Consider the following 20,584-nt stretch of genomic DNA (forward strand, 5'->3'; position numbering starts at 1 on the left):
AGGGAGGCCCTGCTCATACTTTTTAAATTAGAAAGTTCATTTCTAGAAACATATCCCACAAACGTGTTCATGCATAAGTGCAAAGAAATATATACAAAACTATTCATTAGAATAGTGTTTGTAACAACAGAACATCTAATAAAACCTAATGTTACCCTAGCATCACCACTAACCTTTAGCTCATAAATTTTCATTTATTATAGACAATATATGTTTAATTTCTTTCCTGAATAATTTTTACCAGGTCTAATTCAAGGCAATAAGAAAGTACAATTTCTCTCTCATGTGGACCTGTATAACAATAAGATTTGGGGGCTTCCCTGGTGGCGCAGTGGTTGAGAGTCCGCCTGCCGATGCAGGGGACACGGGTTCGTGCCCCGGTCCGGCAAGGTTCCACGTGCCGCGGAGCGGCTGGGCCCGTGAGCCATGGCTGCTGAGCCTGCGCGTCTGGAGCCTGTGCTCCGCAATGGGAGAGGCCACAACAGTGAGAGGCCCGCGTACCGCAAAAAAAAAAAAAAAGATTTGGGACACATACGAGCTTACTTTCACACTAGCATAATGAGGTCATCTATAGAATCTCTACTGAGAAAAATGCATAATTACCATCCCCGTGACACAATGCATAATCCCACATATCATTTTAGAGGTTTACAAGATGCCTGGGAACTTGAGGCCCACCCAAGGTTAGGTGCCACTCATTTTAAAGCTAATGAAAGCCCTTTTATAACTAAATCGCTTTGCTGTACACCTGAAACTAACACAACACCGTAAATCAACTAAACTCCAATATAAAACAAAAATTTTTTTAAAAATAAAAAATAAAACTAATGAAAGCACTTTTAGTGACCCAAAATATATGTCTCTATTGCAGATAGGAGATATATCAAGAAAAGGAGATAAAAATAATTCACAATATTATGATTTGCCTATTTCATGTTATAAGGAAAGAACAAAACAGATGTTCAGTTTTGTTGTTCTATCTAACATAAAATCTTTCCTAGAGACCTACTGAATTCACTATGGATAAGGGTTAGCTGCAGTCAATTTAACAAATGCAAAACAAACAGAAAGGGGTACTTAATACACACCTAATGTGGAAGCTTTCGGGCCCATCTGATAAAAAGTGCTGATAACAGTGAGTAACCTGCTAATTCTATTAAATTTATCGCACTAGGTATACGTTTAAATTTAACACAAAACCTGCAGTTTCTATTAGGAAATGTGTGAAGTCTGTTCTTCAGTTTCTTTAGATCAAAAAAAAATAAAGTGTAGAATTATATCATCATAATTTAAAGAAAAATATCAAAGTCTTTTTCATATTAGACTCAAAAGAAAGAACTCTAGCTTTTTTTTTTTAATGGATTTCTATACCAGAATAGTGCTTTTCTGACTTAGGCAAGAATTTGTCACATAGTACAGCAGCCCTGGCTAGGCAACTGCAGCAACTCTTCTTTTCTTCCCCACAGAAACCACCAGGGACTTCCCTCCGCTCCTGTTCCTGCCACTCCTCCCCTCCTCTCATCACCGCAATCCCTGCAGCAACCTGGGAGACAGACCAGCGGCCTCAGGCGCTGCAGCGGTGGGAGAAGAGAGGACGTGGTATGCTCAACCCATCACACCATGCGACCCACGCAGCCCTTTCTCCGGATTCCCTTCCTTAACTCAGGAGAAGGAGAAAGTTAAGCAATGAAGGAAAACATCCCTGCCACTTCTCCTTTCTTACCCCAAATGGCTTAACCTACCAAACACATATCATCCCTACCCTAAAATATGCCTCTCACTATCATATGCAAGGAGAGAGAAAACTGGTGGAGTGTTAGAAAGTAAACCAGGACCTATCCTCTACTTAACAGTGTCCACCCCTCCCAGATGACGTCTACAACACATTCCAGTTCTCAACTGCCATCTGGCATACTGGCTCTGAGGGAGCCATCTTGGACTTCATCTCAGCACATGAAAAAAACACCAGGGGTCTCAAACTCAAAAGCCTTGAACCTAAGGAGACAGCATAAATGAGTAAGCAGACTACCGGGTGCACACACAGAAGCAATCAATGGAACGGAAAGCACATCCCTGCCTAAGAAGGCCTCTCATTAACTCTTTTTCAAGAGAAGCTGAAAATCCAAATCTTTATTTGCAGTCTCTTCATTTTTAGTCAACTACTTCAAAAATTTTTGTAAGAATTCTATAGCCAAATAAAAGATGCCTCAGTTGGATAAGCTTCAATAAGGCCCCTCAAACCCACCTGTTAACGTCAATCTAGAATCCCTAGAGATTTAAGAGAGATCACAGCTTCCCTTACCACTATTCTATGCCTCTTCTCCAGAACCCCCAACTCTCAACCCCAGGCCAAGGTAGCTACCACAGTAGGAGATCCCAGCTTCTGTTCCTGTTTTACTGCCAACTTTACCTGGGTTAGGTTAAAGTTGTGCTTCCAACATGCCAAAATATAGAGCTCTTAGTGCCCTTTCTCTTAGAAATACTGTTACACACAGTGGTTCAGTTTGATACTTCTATTCTTCAGTATAGTATAAATTAAAAAGGGTTTTTGTTGGCTAGTTTGGGAAAGCTATGTATCAAATATAACAATATGTCTATGGGAAAACTGTTTTTAGAATTCCAAAATAAATACATGTATAAATAAACTTTTGGAACACTACCATTGGTAAAATGAATGTTTTCTAAATTCTAATAATGACACTGTTGAATTTTAAGACGAGCTCAGTGGTCATGGGGTACTGGACAGCATAATTACATTTAAAGGAAATTACAAAGGCACATTAAAGAATATATTCAAAATTAAGTTTTACAGATCAGTCTATATAATATACTGGTATACAATTTACTTCGTGACATAAAAGGGCCCTACACTGAAGCAACCAAAGCTAAAATGTTAATGTTTTCCTATTCCCTACCACTACCCCTTTATCTCCTCTCCAGTCTTCCCATATGATGCCATGAGAACTATAAGATTGTAAAGAGATTCCAAAAAAAGTAAAAATGTAATTTTTAAAGCAATATGAAACAAAGGCACACTGGTGGGCAAAAAAAGGTGTTAAGATTTGCTTCTATACATATGTTAGCGTGCCACATCACTAGGATAAACTAAACAAACATACTCAGAATTTTTACTGGAACAAGAATTTATCTGACTGCTGGAATTTAGACAGAATTTACTGTTTTTTAAAGGCATGGAAGATAGGCAGAAGCATCACTCTCAAACTATATCAAGAGGTTTGAAATGCCCTATGCTTTATAATTTTAAAACATGTAGAAAACTTTTCATGTCTGAAAAAGTTTTAATAAGTATAATGATAATAAAGCAAATTTACACCAAATCCCAAAACAAAAACAGAGAATACAAAATCGGCAAGGGCCTAGAAATGTCAAAATTCACTTAGTAAAGTTAAGTGCTAAAGTCTCCAGCTGACTTCTTTCTGAAATATATTTTGTGAGAATCTGTTATAATAAATGCATGAAGCACACAAAGAGATACAAGCAACCAACAGTCTGGGGTCTCAATACCAAAATATTTTGAGGTGTTGCTTTTGTTCAAAGTTTCCTACTAATCACAGCTGATCCCTAAGCTCCTCAAATCATTAAACAGTTACTCTTTTGTTTATATGATAAAAACATGGTTTATATAAACAAAATCCATCAGTTGGAATTTTAAAGCCTGACTAATGACTTCTGGAAGAAGTATTCTTTAAAAATGATTTTGCTTATGTATCTTGTTTTTCACTCCCTGTCCCTCCAAAACTTGAAGACTGAATCTTTGTTCATCAGCATCACAAGTTTACTCTTTATTTGGATTATAATCTTCTAAGCAAAAGAACAGGGTAAGTAGAAGACAATGTAAAAAAGTAAAATAGGTAATAGTCACATCTGAACTGAATTATCTTTCATAAACTTAAGCCCAATTAGTATGAAGTAAATTTAAAAGACAAAATATGTTAGTCTTCTAGGTATATATAGCATCAAATCTTCATGATTGATCATGAATGACCAATTGTAAACCTGTCAGGGGGAGGCTGAGAGGGAAGTAAGTAGTTGATTTTTATATTTTATAAAAGTATGAAGGTATAGATTTCACACCTGCTACTGAGGCTGACATTTTTCATATTAGAGTATTCTTAGAAAAAGCACTGCAAGGAAAGATCAAAATGTTAATATAATGGGTATCTTTAAATGGCATTAATAGGGGATGCTTTTTTTCCCTCCTTTCTACTTTTCTGTTATTTCAAAGTTTTATACAATAGGAGTATATTACTTTTGAAATAGCAAAAAGCCTAATTTAAAAGTCTTTAAGCCAAAGCAATATTAAGAAAGAAAAACGAAGCTGGAGGAATCGGGCTCTGTGACTTCGGGCCACACTTCAAAGCTATAGTCATCCAAACAGTATGGTACTAGCACAAAAACAGAAACACAGACCAATGGAACAGGATAGAAAGCCCAGAAACAAACTCATGCACCTATGGTCAATTAATCTATGACAAAGGAGGAAAGAATACACAATGGAGAAAAGACAGTCTCTTCAATAAGTGGTGCTGGAAAAACTGGACAGCTACATGTAAAAGAATGAAAACAGAACATTCTCTAACACCATATACAAAAATAAACTCAAAATGGATTAAAGACCTAAATGTAAGACTGGATACTATAAAACTCCTAGAAGAAAACATAGGCAGAACACTCTTTGACATAAATCGTAGCAATATCTTTTTGGATCCATCTCCTAGAGTAATGGAAATAAAAACAAAAATAAACAAATGAGACCTAATGAAACTTAAAAGCTTTTGCACAGCAAAGGAAACCATAAACAAAATGAAAAGACAACCTACAGAATGGGAGAAAATATTTGCAAACTATGAGACTGACAAGGGATTAATTTCCAAAATACACAAACAGCTCATACAGCTCAATATCAAAAAAGTAAACAACCCAATCAAAAAATGGGCAGAAGATCTAAATAGACACTTCCCCAAAGAAACATACAGATGGCCAACAGGCACATGAAAAGATGCTCAACATCACTAATTATTAGAGAAATATAAATCAAAACTACAATGAGGTATCACCTCACTCCAGTCAGAATGGCCATCATCAAAAAGTCTACAAAATAATAAATGCTGGAGGGTGTGGAGAAAAAGGAACCCTCCTACACTGCTGATAAGAATGTAAACTGGTGCAGCCACTAAGGAGTACAGTATGAACATTCCTCAGAAAACTAAAAATATCGAGTTACCATATGATCCAGCCATCCCACTCCTGGGCATATATCCGGAGAAAAACATAATTCGAAAAGATATATGCACTCCAATGTTCATAGTGGCACTATTTAAATACAACAGCCAAGACATGGAAGCAACCTAAATGACCAGCGACAGACGAATGGATAAAGAAGGTGTGGTGTATCTGTACAGTGGAATACTGTATATATTCAGCCATGAAAAAGAATGAAATGATGCCATTTGCAGCAACATGGATGGACCTAAAGATTATCATACTAAGTGAAGTAGGCCAGAAAGAGAAAGACAAATATCATATGATATTTGTTTAAATGTGGAATCTAAAAAAAAAAAAAAAAATTAACTTACTTACAAAACAGAAATAGGCCCACAAAGAAAACAAACTTACAGTTACCAAAGGGGAAAAGGGGGGAAGGCATAAATTAGGAGTTTGGGATTAACATATACACACTATTATATATAAAATAGATAACCGGCAAGGACCTACTGTATAGCACAGGGAACTATACTCAATATTTTGTAATAACCTATAAGGGAAAAGAATCTGAAAAAGAATATATATATACATATGTATAACTGAATCACTGTGTTGTATATCTAAAACTAACACATTGTAAATCAACTATACTTCCATAAAAATAATAATATATGTAGCTTACATTTGAAAAAAAGTCTTTATGTCAGATAATATAGAGTCAATGTGTTACAAGAAAAGCAAGTCCTGAGATCTGTCGTTTTTAATGTATTCTTTAAGTTGATAAAGAAACTTTATGAAGTTAATAGATTCGTTGTTGAGCAAAATAACAACAGCAATGATAATAATAATTTCACCTGTTCCCTTTCGTGCAAGTTCCATATTCCACTGGGGTTTTGTGGTGGGTGTGCCATCGGAACCTGATGAGTGCTGGGGGATTAAAACAGATCTGGAGCTGGCTGGCCGATATTTAGAGAGCCCTAAAATGCCAAAGAAGAGAGAAAACAGGGATTTATTTCTTTGTTTCCCAAAAGAAGAAAACAGTCTGAAGGTTTTTATAAGTTAACCTTAAAGTCAGAATCAGTTCAACAGTAAAATTCCAATAATAAAAAGTATACTACTTTTTAAAAGTACTGAAGATCCCCCATTTGATTTACTTCTTTGTCATGGTTCCAATATACTTAAGTCTGAGAAAAACACACATTCAAGAAAGACAGTATACCTGACTGGACTGCTGAACATATAAATTGAAGTCTACATTCTGGGGCAGAACCATGTCATGTTTTTTATTATTTATGTGGAACTTTGCATATCGTAAAGCATGCCTGCTCCCCCCCAAACTTATTAATAAATTGTATTATAATATTTACTCAACAAATAGATCAAAATAATTTAGGAATTACAGAAGATATTTAAAACAGGAACGTTTTAATGGTATAACATGAACAGCACTGTAGTTATCAGGAGACCCAAGTTCTAATTCCAAACTATCCACAAATTAGATTTACAGTCCAGGTAAGACATTTATTTTTTTGTGCCTCAATTTCATTTGTCACATGAAAAGTTCAAGGATTTGGGTCTAGCACTGAGTTGGCTATTACTTGGGTGTGTCATTTAGGGTAAGTCATTTAATATCTCTCTGCTTAAATTTCCTTGTCTGTAAAATTGACAGAATAGATAAATAACTGTTAAGATCTCTTACAATTATAAAAGCCAAAGAATTCATGACCTGTCAGTTTTCAAAGATAATTAGGTTCATATTCTACCTGATGCCAGTTTTCAAATTCTACTAGCTCATCCTAGATTACTAGATAGTAAAAAGTACTTTAGGTCTCACAAATAAAATTAAACAAAAAGCCAAACAAACAAAAAGCAGTCCAAGGTAGGTAAGGGAGACTTGCACAAATATAGCATGTTAAAAAAAAAAAAAAAACACTTCATTCAAATATAAAGATCATAAAAGATAACCACAAGCTGCATGAAGTATAAATAGGATTTTCCAGTAAAAAGAAACAGGAACAGGACATCCTCCACAAAAAAGAAAAATAGTCATATTCATAATAAAAGAAATGCATTATAAACTTAATGATCATTTTATAGTTAATAAATATCTTTTAAGTTATTATATTGACAATAAAATAGTACCATGAGATACAAAAATGATAAATATTAATGAATTACACCTATGGATCAAGATGGATGAATTTTGGCAGCAAAAGGTTGAGTGAAGAAGACCAAGTCATACTGAGTATCATACCATTTTCATATAATTCAAAAACTAAGGGCAAGTAAACATATAGATCATATATATATGTGGTATACTGTAAAGAAAAGCAACAGAATGATTAAGAAAAAGAAAAAAAAAACTCAAGACAGTATTTATTTACTTGTAATGCAAAGACAGGTGAACAGAATCAGGGAAGAAGCATAAAGGAAATGGCCATGGCATGGAGTATAATATACATGTTAAGGTGGGTGGCAGGTTCACTGATATTTGTTTTATTACTGTATTTCACAACTTACATGCAAGTTACATCAAAGCTTTATTCCTGAAAATTTAAAAATGCTGATGACATGAACTAGGTATAATCTCTTCAAAGGGCATTATGGCAATAATATCAAGAGCTATGAAAATCTTCTAAAGATAAGTATCTTACAATAAAGCTAAAAAATCACCAAAAATATATTTTGGGGAATTTATCCTAAGAGCATAATTTGACAAAACCAAAAGCTTTTGTATTAAGATATTCAGAGAGAATTATTTGCAAAAAATTAAAATCAGAAACAAATGCCTGCCCACAGGGAAATAATAAGGTAAATTCAAGTGTATCAACTCAATACTGCCTCAGGTAACATTTTCAAAAGAAAAGATTATGTTGTTTGAGAGATGCGTGCAAAAATCTATGATATGATGTAATATTATGTGGAACAGGCAGTCAAGAAGAGGAAGTAGTTGTGTTACAGGCTGCATTTACTGTAGTCAAGAAGTTTTGTATATAATTATGGTTACATTATTTATAAAAAAACAAATCTAGTATTTTATTTTGAGGTTAAGCCTACTACAAAAAACAAAACAAAAAAAGAAATGAAAGCATGGACATATATACATACACTACCAAATGTAAAATAGATAGCTAGTGGAAAGCAGCCGCATAGCACAGGGAGATCAGCTCCGTGCTTTGTGACCACCTAGAGGGGTGGGATAGGGAGGGTAGGAGGGAGGGAGACGCAAGAGGGAAGAGATATGGGAACATATGTATATATACAACTGATTCACTTTGTTATAAAGCAGAAACTAAGACACCATTGTAAAGCAATTATACTCCAATAAAGATTGAAAAAAAAAAGAAATGAAAGCTATTGGAAGGAATCTGATGAATGGATTTTTGAAAAAACAAATCTAGAAGTAAGCCGAATATTTAAAAAGGACCATAATAAAGTAAAAATCAAATGAAATACTTTAAAAAACTTTATTCCTTTGCTGATATGTGTTATAATCTGATACAATCTAGTATTTTATACTGGCTACTTCTAAACTTTATAGTTGTTCTCTTCAAAATAAAGCAACACACCTTAAAATAGTGATATCGTGTGAACTTTCTCCATCAACCCGAGTGAATGCAATATATCTTACCTGGAGTTGACGGCCTTTCAAGCATGTTTAAATGATGGGAAATGAACGCCTGGCTATCATGAACAGTATCCATATCAATCTCCTCCTCATCTTGAGAGCTTGAAAACTAAAACACACACATACAAAACAAAGGAGCAAAAGAGCCATTATATCACTTCATGTTTGGATTTTTGCTCTTAAGAAAGGTAGGAGAAAGGCCACAGGATATACCCCCAAAAAATCTTAAAAGGAAAAGTAGTCTTTTTCTCAAAAAGTATTAAGAGAAAGAAAAGATTATTTGGTTCAGCCTCCAAAAGAAGCTGATTGGAAATTACAGGAAATATAATAGCAACTAAAATCTGTTCCTATGTTGTGGGAAGAAATAGTGAGCTGTGGTAGATTGTGCACACACAGTTCCTCCTCCAAACAGAGAAGTATGTGATAATAGAAGTTTAACAATCAGTTGGAATGTCTTAGATGGACATTTGGGTTCTTTTATGGTTCAGTCTGTCCCAACTGTTCCTGCTAAGGAAAAACCATTGCAAGTATTCAAAAAGATTTACAAGAAGGTGAATATCCTACACTGTTAATACAGGTTTAACCTGTATTTCTTACTCTGATTTTGAGTTTGACTTTACTGCTATCCTCATTCTTCTCCAGTATTTGACCAGGTTCTAGTGGGGACCCCAGTGGTGTATCAGCCTTCCTCTTCACTCCCTGCTGATGAGCTGATATATTACATGATGCTTCCTTGGCAAGGTGATCATCTTCCTGTGGCAATATTCAAGATCAAAATTAGATTTCTGAAGACAAGTAGCTCATGTTATAGCTGAAAACTAATACCTATAGCAACCATGCAGATTAGAGCATGCCCAGTGCCTAAAAGTTATCAGCAATGGGCTTAAAATAAATCTCACCTTTTCCTATCTGCTGGTCTTTTTTGGGGGGAGAAGGGAGATAGTAAAGTGAACTTTTAAAGCTTTCCCCAAAGCATATATCTTTTGGTGTCATTTTCTTCTCTTATCCTGAAGACTCCAAGTATGAAAGTGGATAATTTAATATACATGGGCAAGAATTATAAACATATTCATTTCCACTGGTTTCTAAATATTCAGATATAAAAGAGCTCTTTAATGAGACTCTTTTTTTTTCCTATTAAAAGATGTGTCTTAGTTCTTCATAACCCAAACTCTAGGATACATTTTAAATTTATAACAAATAAGTATGGTTATATTTCAGAAAATCTAGGTGGATAAGTACTTTTAAATGACTATTACTAACTAGCATAAAGAGAAATTTGAGTTTTAAAGTGTCAAAACACCAGTAGGGAATTGCCAGGCAAGTAATCTGGTCTAAATATTGGTGAAAAATGAAGCTTCAAGTACTGGGGACGTTTTGTCATCAATAAGAAAATCAGTTCTGGAAAACTTTCTTTAAATTACAGTAAAATAACTGATATGACCCTAAAGGTCTTTCTACAAAAAGTTTGGTAATTTCATAATGCATAGTTGGAAATAAAAGCTTTTCTAAAAGCACACATACACATATATGTAAATTAAAAAATATAATGCATACTCTCCTCCCAAAATCAGCAGATGATGCTTTTAGCTGACCATTCATTGTTATTTATTTGATTCAATAAGCATTTTCCAGGCACCCTTCATATGTTTAGAATTGTGCTATTATGCAAAGTAGCAAAAAAAAAAAAAAAAGTCAAGGCCCTGTGTTCAAACAGCTTGCCATTACAATATATGGACAAGATAGGTTAACATGTAATAGGCTAAATATTCATTTCAGCATTCTACTACTCAAAGTAGAAATTCTATGCTCAAGTACAAAAAAATCATTGTCATCACAAACAAAGGAGTAAATGGACTAGCAGCACATCATTTGTTATGTGCAGCTCTGTATCAATAGTTGTCCGTAGCACTTTATAAATTGTAAAGTGCTAAACTAATGTCAGCTAGCAGTTTTCTAAATGGCACAAGCAGCTGTTAGTGGCTTTAAAATTCACCAGTTCAAAAGAAACAATTCTCTTCTTCAGAGCTCTACATAATAAAACTACACCTTCTATAACACATGTAATTCTTACAGGGTTCTGAAATCCAACTAGCTGTGTGTGACTACTTGGATTAACCGCAGCTTCTTGGTTGCCTGCTATGGCCTCTGGAATTATGGTTGGATTCAAGACAGCTTTTTTCTCTTTCAGATTAAGGACCAAGCCAAGTTCTGGCAAGGGTAAGCAGGAAGGTCTACTGAGGCCAAAAAGTGTGAAGTACAAGTCCACAGCACCACACCGTAACCGCCAGTCATGTGAAGTACCTAGGAAGTAAATAACAGTAATAATAAAAAGTCAACATACACGTTTATCCATACATTTTTCAAATGCTCCAGAACCTGTACAGAGGGAAGGGATGAGAGGGTTACGATACCTAAAGGAGCCACCTATTGACCTAGGCCCCGATGGCAAACCCTCCACTCTAAAGACGCTTCTTATAACACAGGAACCTACAACTGTTACAGAAACAGTAAATGTTCAAATGAAATCATGAATGTTACAACTGGAAAAATTTTATTCTTTCATTCTTCCTGCAAAATAAAAATTAGACACCTAGTATAAATCCAATATTCCCAAAACAGTGTTTTTTCTGGCTCTAAATCCTCCTTTTAGTTCCTCCTCCTTGGTAACTGCTCCACATTCATTCATTCTCTGTTTATCTTATCTGATTTTCTTCTTTCATAGCTTGTTAGGAAGACGGCACACCAAGAGCCTTCATGAACCCTACCACTGGAAACAAATTCTCCTAACCCTCAAATTTATTACTTTCAGGTTTTAAATACAGTAAGAAACTCTACAACTATTTGAAATAACACAATTCTAAACTTTGACTTATTTTAGAGAAGGAAACTATTTTGCTAAACACCTTCATATTTGTGTTGTTCTAGTAGGTATTTATTTAAAAAAAACAAAAATAAGCAAACCCCAGAGATGGCAACAGGTTATAAAACATGTATTGACCAGAAGAAAACTGCATCTGTAGAAATTCCGTTTAAAGTAGAGACACTTTCCAATTTCTCTGATGAGTCTCAGTGTCTTCATCTCCAAAATAAGGGTTTTGGTCTCAGATTATACCTTACCCTATAGCAATACAAGACCAGAGCACAGTGACATCTGAACTCTTCCTCACTTGCCTTCTTTTCCCCAGTGGAACACTCCAGGTAGATACTGCCACCAAATAGAACTGTCAAGGTGAAATTATCATCTAGGTTTAGATAATTTCTATGGTTTCTAGGCAGAATCTAAAATGACCTAGAGAATTTAAAACATGTGAGAATAAGAAATATTCTTCTGGATAAGAAAAATAAACCATATAAATACTTAATTTTGGCCAAGAAATGTGGTTTCAAACGGGTACCATAATGTTTTAAAAAGGAGAAACAAAAAGGAAAGAAGTTGCTACAGCAAACTTTAGACAGCATAAATATTAAGCTTTGTGGTTTTCAACAACAAATATTAAAATAGGTAAATACATCGTAATCAAGTACGATTTTGATAAGATTTACTCTGACAGATAGTTAACTATTATATTAACTATGTGCAAAGAACATCCACATGGATTTATAATCTTAATTTACAGAGTTCTTACTATATACTACACACTTGCTAGGCAATACGCATGCCATTAAACAGCTATCAATCCTATTTGAGACATCTTCAGTTTTGCTACTGTGTGATAAGGTAACAGATACGTAACACTGTTGGAAGCAAGAGAAAGAGGCAGGAGCTCGAGAAGTATGAGTTTTTGTATCATAAAAACTACAGAGAAACCAGAAATCAGAAGAACGGTACAGAGTGAAAGTAAGGATTTTATACTGGAAATCCATTTCCTTCTCTGGAATATCCATATTTGGACACTTTAATCGACTGACATCGCCTAGTTTTTTGTAGGCACTCATTATTCTTCTCCTCAAAGAATTTTACCTATGTAAATGTTCCACAAAGGATAGGTATCAGATTCCTGGGCCTTTTATTACAAAGGCTGGAGGGGCTCAACCCTCTCAGGAAAGGGAGGGAATCCGGCCAGAGCAGTTAGCCCTGTATCTATCTATTCATAGGTATAGCAAGAAAAGAAGTGAATCTCAGGCACTTTATCAGTAAAGAAGCTAGAATGGCTTAGGGTGCATTTACACTGGAATAAAACTTAACCTTGAAGAGCAGTATTGCCCAATTATGTCCACTGCAAATAATGATCCTGGAAGCTTTATATAATGTAGATGACACTGAAACAAGTCAGGCAACTGAGTATGAATTCCTAAAAGTTTCTTAAAAAATTAATTTTAAAAAGCAAGTAGATAATGTATATTTTGATGAGCTAGGGTGTTGTTTTGTTTTTTGAAAGTCAGCTAAGGATGGTTAGGCAGCACAGTGAATGAAGGCTGCTAAAAGCACTGAACCTCTAGAATATGGTTTTTGTTACTTTTTATTTCTATGTGGGCTTTTTGGTTTTGGATTTGTAAAGGTTTTGGTAGACCTTCAATTTGTATGAAGGAATGAGCATTATTCTTCTGTTCCTGGGGGAAGTCCTTGATTAAATGTTTTTTTCCCACAAAAAAACTGACTTATAAATATTACAATTCAAGGCTGATAAGAGGGAGCTAAAAAAATAAGCAGCGCTTCTGTTAAAATTATAAGACAGAAAAAAAATGAGAACATCATGTTTCAAAATCATGGAATAAAATTTTAAAATGGTTGTCACTTTATAGTGGAATATAGTTGGAAAAAACACTTCTGCTTACTTACTAGTTAGCTCTGTGATTTTGGGCAATTCAGCTGCCCAGGCCATAAAATGAGAGCAATTAACTTAATCTTTAAGGTCCTCTCAGGTCTAAAATTCCATGATTCCAAATCAACCAATTCTATGAGAAATAAGCCCTGAAAGAGCTCCTGATTTCTACCCTCAGTGATAGCATTCTGAAGACCCTTCTTTAATCTTCTAGCTGCTACCCCACCCAACACAATCACTTATATGGCAAGGAACGCCCATATATACGAAAAAACAAGTCATTATTCTTTCCTCTCAGGTAAAACTGCTGTCCATTCTGGTCTTATTAGCAGTTATACTTTGGGACAAGCCCTGCTTACCCGAATCAGAACAATGCTCAGTGTTGATGTTCTCCATTCAAATCAGAAAGTATCTAAAGACAAATCCTCCAAATAACAAATCTGATCTTTAAAAAAATCATCACTTCATTTTCTGAAGTAATTGACATTAAAGCTGATCAAGCCAAAAAGCTGCTAAGAAGAAAGCTCACTTTAAAAGCCACCATTTTCAGGACATTTTTCTTTTTTTGGCTGTGCCCTGTGGCTTGTGGGATCTTAGTTCCCCAACCAGGGATCAAGCCCGTGCCCCCTGCAGTGGAAGTGCAGAGTCCTAAGCATTGGACTGCCAGGGAATTCCCCAGGACATTTTTCAATAAACCCAGCACTCCTTATTGATGACAGAAGCTTAAAAATTTGTAGGCCAAACAAGTATGACTGCCATATGGTAGTTCTGTCCTGACATTTCTATCTTACACCAAAGTAAATAAAACACAGCAAATTTCATATATATTCATGTGTGCATTTACATATATAATTTCTGACCAAAAAAATGGGGCTTCCCTGGTGGTGCAGTGGTTGAGGGTCCGCCTGCCGATGCAGGGGACACGGGTTCGTGCCCTGGTCCGGGAGGATCCCACATGCCGCGGAGCGGCTGGGCCCGTGAGCCATGGCCGCTGAGCCTGCACGTCCGGAGCCTGTGCTCCGCAACGGGAGAGGCCACAGCACTGAGAGGCCCGGGTACCGCAAAAGAAAAAAAGAAAAGAATTATGTCTAATAAAAATGTTTTCATTTTCTTCCACCATTCCTATTTCTAAGAGGAAGGGTTTGGGGGAGAGAGAAACAGAGGGGTGGAACTTTGAAATCTGATGTTAATATCAAAATTGTTTATTTTCTTATTCAGAAACCTGGCAAATACTACCGAACTGAATTTTAAGTAGTCCTTCATTCTACCCCCTAGAGTGCAGCTGTAAACTTTCAAACATTAAAAGTTATGATGTAAATAAATAGCCTTCAATGTTCTGAATAATTACATAAGTGTTTTTATGTCATTCTTACAGTGAAGTGCCAAACAGTGAAGAGCAGCTTGGGAGTAATAGCTAAAATTTCCTTCATGATGGTATAGTATCTCTTCAATGAATGCTTATTATCTTAAGGGGAAAAAAAAGCATTGTTAAGCAGGCAAGGCCAGAGAAAGTAGTTACATTTTAAAATATAATATTTTAGACATTGTGGGCCTTTTGGTCTCTGTTCAATTACTCAACTCAGATGCTGTAGTGTAAAAGTTGCCATAGACAATATGTAAGCAAATGAGCAGGACTGTGTTCCAATAAAATTTTATTGGTGGATGCTGACATATTAATTTCATAAATCGTTCAGGTGTCATGAGATACTATTAACATTTTTTCCAATCATTTAAAAATGCAAAAGCCATTCTTAACTTATGGGCTGTATAAAAACAGATGGTGGGTCAGATCTGGCCCTAGAGCCACTGTTAGCTGACCTCTGTTCTAGATGACATATATACTTTGAAATCTGTAGAAATGAATTAGTACAAGTACATAAAAATTTACAACTGAAATTTACTGATGAACATGCTAATGAATAACATATTGATGGGACATCATCATGCAGCATTAATTTACTGCACACAGTTCCAAACACTTATCTGGCTGTCAGTTTACATGTAACTGTCAATATCAGTGCCAGTGGAGAATTTATTCTCAAACTGAATTTATTAAACATAATTTAAGGTCTACATTATTACAAAAAATGTAGTCTAGTCCAGCGGCCATTCCTATAGAATGAGACACAGTTACAAATAAATACTGGAATTGCTGTAATAAATTTATCTGCCATGGAAGAATGATGTGTAATTATTTTAAATAAATTACTATATTATAATTAGTTAACATTTTTATTACTGTGATTACAATTTTGAATTTTGTATTTAATGTTCAGTAGTTTGATTTGTGAATTTTATAAAGAATGACTTTACACCTGTTGCAGTTGTTATAACAGGGAAATAAATACTATACTGACTTAAAAAAAAAGCACCAATAAAAATTTCTGATTCTTAGGTTTTTATTTTTTAAATGAATTTTTAAAATTACTGTCATGTTGAGCTATAATCCAGTATTTTACCTAAAAGCTACAAAAGGTAGGATCTCATATATTTTGAATTTTGAAACATTTTTCTTTGGGAAAGGAAAATGATTTCTTTCAGTGTGCAAAAAAATACACACAGCTAACAGACGTCAGACAGGTCATAATTCCACCTGCTCCTCACTGCCTACAGGATAAAACACAAATTCCTGAGGCCCTTTGCTTTTGCATACTAATCTATCTTTCCAGATAACACTCACTATTTTCCAAATACCCTTTCAGAACTCAAAGGTTTTATATATACTTAATTCTCTTACCTAAAATGTCTTTCTCCTATGACAAACTCTTTTCCATTCCTCAAGAGCTGGCTCAAATATCACCACTCCATGAATAGTCCAGCATTCCAGGCAGGGCTCACGGTTCTGTTCTTCAGGTTACCAGGGTATTTTGCTCTTCTCTTTATTTTAGCAACTACCTGTTTGTATTATAGCTTATCTGTTCCTATGTCTCTCTTTCCATTATACTAAGTTAATGGAAAGGCATCTTTGTATGCAAAAACACAGCACAGTGGCAAACAGGAGGTGCTCAAGAAATAACTGATGAATAAATTAATGCTTGAAACCCTTAAAAAGAACTGCCCCTGGACAATGTAATATTTTTAACTAGAAATAAAACTATTTAAGATTCTTAAGCAACGAGGGATGAAGACTATATAATGTGAAAGATGTTTCTCTTTAAAAATGTTTTACTTTCTGTGGAGGATTATTACTTTAAAAGCTGTATGGGAACTATAAGGACATTTCTGGGGACAACTGAGGAAACCTGAATATGGGATATATATTGGGGTGAAGTGTGATAATGGTATTGTGTATATGTAGGAGAATGTCCTTATTCTTAGGAATATACGCTTAGTATTTTGGAAAAAGTATCACGAGGCAACTTATTTTCAAATGATTCAGAAAAAGAGGGTTTGTAACATACACACAGAGAGTGAAAAGAGAGAAAGTAAATATGGTAAAATGTTAACAACTAGTTAACAGAGCTGAAAATATTCAATATATGGTTATTCTTTATACCATTTTTTAAATTTTTCTAAGCTTTGAAACTTTTAGAAACAAAATGGTGGGGAGAAAATGTTATATGGGAAAATTAAACCAGTGAATGAGTTAAGATATTTAATATGAGTATGCATGTTACATACATCTATAGTTGTGTGTGTGTGAGTGTGTGTGTGTGTGTGTGTGTGTATTTTCACAACAAAAACTGTTAGGAAGATACCTGAGTAGCACCCAAAACTCAAGGATAAGTGGAGCTACCACACAGCAGGCAGAGTGCAGAGACCAGGCAGTCCTGGCATCCTGAGAGTAGAAGTCTGAGAACCCTCCTTCTGGCACAGAGCCATTAAAATCCCCCCAGTACATTTCTAAAAAGAGTATTACTAATAGTCATTGAATGATATATCAATTTTTTAAAAAGCACAAATATGATTTCTTAGTGCATCTTACTTTCAAATTAATTTCAATTTTCTAAATCCTGTTTCTATGTATCCTACTGCAATTAATCTCTTATTGAAAAGTTTCTGAAACCAGCTAAGCAAAGAAACTTTGATTCCTCAAGAGTACCTGATGACCATCTCATAAGATGATCCTTCCTTAACTGCCATGATACGTCTCCATATATTTTAAATGAGTTCAAAAATTTTATAACTAAGCAAAGTCAACACTTCTCAAATCCACCTTGGAACAGGACAAAAATAAATGAATGAATATAATTAAATCCCTATCGCCCACAGTTTATTCGTTCTCCATATGTAAATCAAGATAATGCTTATCTCAAGTGACGTGATAACCCAGGAACCCCAATAAGGAGTAAGGGGCAGGCAGAGTTCAGCAGGATTTAGGGACTTAGATGATGCTCTAGCTCCTTTTGTTACAAGTGAGTTCTCATTAACATTTCTTAAAACAGTAACTGTTAAGAATATAGCAATGTGAAAAATTCTCATGATAAAATGAAATTTAAAAACTTCACTACAACTATGTCCATACACATATACACAAAAAGCAATTTTTTTCCCTAAAGGCCAAATACACTCAAATCTTAACAGTGGAGATATAATGAAATTATATAGTATTTTCCTTTTTTGTTATTTTGTGCAAACTCTGCAACATGATATTACTTATTATTGGAAAAAAAAACTTTAAAGGAATTTCTTAGATCAGATTCATTTATGTATCCCAGAGGCCCAGGCTTGGAAGGGAAATGGGCAACCTTCTAATCAATCTTCCCTAATGCCCAATGTTCTCCAAAAACATTAAAAAGAAAAACAAAACCAAAAAACCCTCCCAATTATTTTTGCCACTCCCACTGTTCATATTGCTCCCAGTTATTTATCTGAAGAACCAAGCAAAAAAGTTTATGACTATGGCCTCACTCATCTGTTCTGTTTAGATTACTGGCACAGAGAATTCCAAACTGAAGCAGTAACTGTACTTTATGCTGAACACCATCAAAAATAAATACTAAACATCAATCAGACCTTGAGTTTGTATAACCACAATCTTCCAATGGGCTTCAAATGTTTTACAGAGATTGTCTCATTAATCTTAAACACATATTTATTTTGTCCATGAAATCTTCCCTAGAAGGTGATATGAGAGTTCTTTGTACTTCATTATGCTTTCCTCAAAGTTGTAATCCATCACAACCATGGAATCATGCATTCTTATTAAGAATATATTCAACACAGTACAGTTTGTGCCACATATTAACTGCTGAATGATCCTTTACAAGTTTGTGAACTTGTGTGCTCATCCCCTGGATCTAAATGACAGTAATCACAACATTCTTTACGGTAACCACAAGTAGCAAAATATAAAACATTATGTAAACAGTAGCACTTATTCTTCTAGGTATTAGGGAAAATATGAGAGTAATAATTTGGTAATATCAACATAAACTGGATTATGTGTTGTTTTCTGAATATTTTGAGGACAAGGGCCATTCTATTTTCAATTTTATTAAATTTCAATGAAATATCTACTATGGTGCCTTTACTTGGGGTTATTGGACTATGATTATGAAACTGAGGGACAGAGGTTATACAACCACGACATCTCAGCGACAGTAAATTAAATAATTTTTGAAAAAGAATCAGAACTTGGTATTTAGTTGTGATTCAGTGAAGCAGTCACTAATAAGATAGGCAGGGCAAGTTATTTTCCAATATTCTAGAAAGAAGGTAAAGTGACTTATTTCTTAGAATGAATACCCACTGCTCCCTCACCATCTATCTGTAACAACTTGTCTTTAAGCAAAACACTTTTCAGCCTAGCTTATGATTGAATTTTAAATCAAAACCAGTGAATTTTAAATCAAAACCAGTATTACAATTTCAACATATCAGAGACATAAGGCAAATTTTCTTTACATGTATACTACAGTTAGAAGTCAATAGGAGAAGACCAATAATTCAATTAAATAAAAATGGCAAAGAATATGAATGACTTACATGAAAGGAACTACAAATAGCTGACATATATGAGAAGTATAATGATATCATTACTATATAACAACATTTTTGAGCACATAATATAAACTAGTTACTGTGCTTTACAAATATGAACTCATTTAATTTTCAGTTTGCAGAAGTAGGTATCACCATCACCTGCATTTTAAAAATGAAAAACGATAGGCTTAGACAAGTCACATTGAGAGTAAGTCATCCAGCTGAGACTTAACCCTCAGCAAACTAGTTCTAGAGCTCATGCTTGGGAGCACTAACCGCCTCTTGACTTCACTTAAATAATGGAAATTAAAACTGTGATGAGATGCCATGATCTCCAAGGTGCAGAACAGTAACAATATGTACTGCTCTGAAAAGGATACACAAGAAATTGGTTACCTCTGGGAAAGGCCACTAGGAGGCTAGGGAAAAGAGGTGAGAAGCCATTTTTTCAACCCTCTGTAACCCTCTGAAATAAAAATAACAATAATATTTGCAAATTCATGTCTACAGCTCTTTAAACATTTGAGACACTTGCCCATAAATTAGTATTTTTGTTTCCTCAACCACCCTGTGGGGCAAAGTGAGTGTCTATGTCCTTAGCAAATGTAAGCACAGCCACCACTGTGAAGGTAAGTATTCTTTAAAAAAAAAAAAAAAAAAAAGACAAAAATTAACCACAGTTCTTTAGTATGGATAACCTGTTAAAAAATGAAAATACCCCAATAATAAAAAAAAGTTTTTAAAGCCACTGCTGTCTTACCAGAATTCATAAGTTTCCAAAGTTGATCTACCAAAGCTTCATTGCATAAGGGAGACTCCATGTTCTTAGTAAATGGTGGGTTCTTAGTTAACATGTTTAGAATCTTATGTCTGAAAGATAAAGAAAAACTAAATTTTTGCTAACCATTAAATAAAAACTTTTGAAAATTATCTGCAGTTCCTCCTTCCTATTTTATCATCTCTCTTCTGAGATCTAGCTTTGACTTTAAGTTTAGTTCCATTTCAAAAGACATTATGTTGCATTCTAAACATTTACTAT

General features: G+C 34.8%; 1 protein-coding gene across 3 annotated transcripts in view; it reads right to left on the bottom strand.

Moving 5' to 3' along the window:
* The window catches only part of TAF2 (TATA-box binding protein associated factor 2), an 83,141-nt gene that overhangs the window by 6,320 nt on the left and 56,237 nt on the right, over nt 1-20,584 (bottom strand). For 2 of the 3 annotated variants that reach the window (XM_060115984.1, XM_060115985.1), the window contains 5 exons: nt 20,306-20,415; nt 10,929-11,158; nt 9,452-9,607; nt 8,858-8,963; nt 6,081-6,203 (listed from right to left, as the gene is read on the bottom strand). In XM_060115984.1, coding sequence (XP_059971967.1) covers nt 6,081-6,203; nt 8,858-8,963; nt 9,452-9,607; nt 10,929-11,158; nt 20,306-20,415 — 725 coding nt within the window. The remainder of the gene's footprint in view (nt 1-6,080; nt 6,204-8,857; nt 8,964-9,451; nt 9,608-10,928; nt 11,159-20,305; nt 20,416-20,584) is intronic. The other variant, XM_060115986.1, reaches the window with a different exon arrangement.

This window comes from Mesoplodon densirostris, chromosome 13 (assembly GCF_025265405.1).
Source record: "Mesoplodon densirostris isolate mMesDen1 chromosome 13, mMesDen1 primary haplotype, whole genome shotgun sequence".
Taxonomy (NCBI): domain Eukaryota; kingdom Metazoa; phylum Chordata; class Mammalia; order Artiodactyla; family Ziphiidae; genus Mesoplodon; species Mesoplodon densirostris.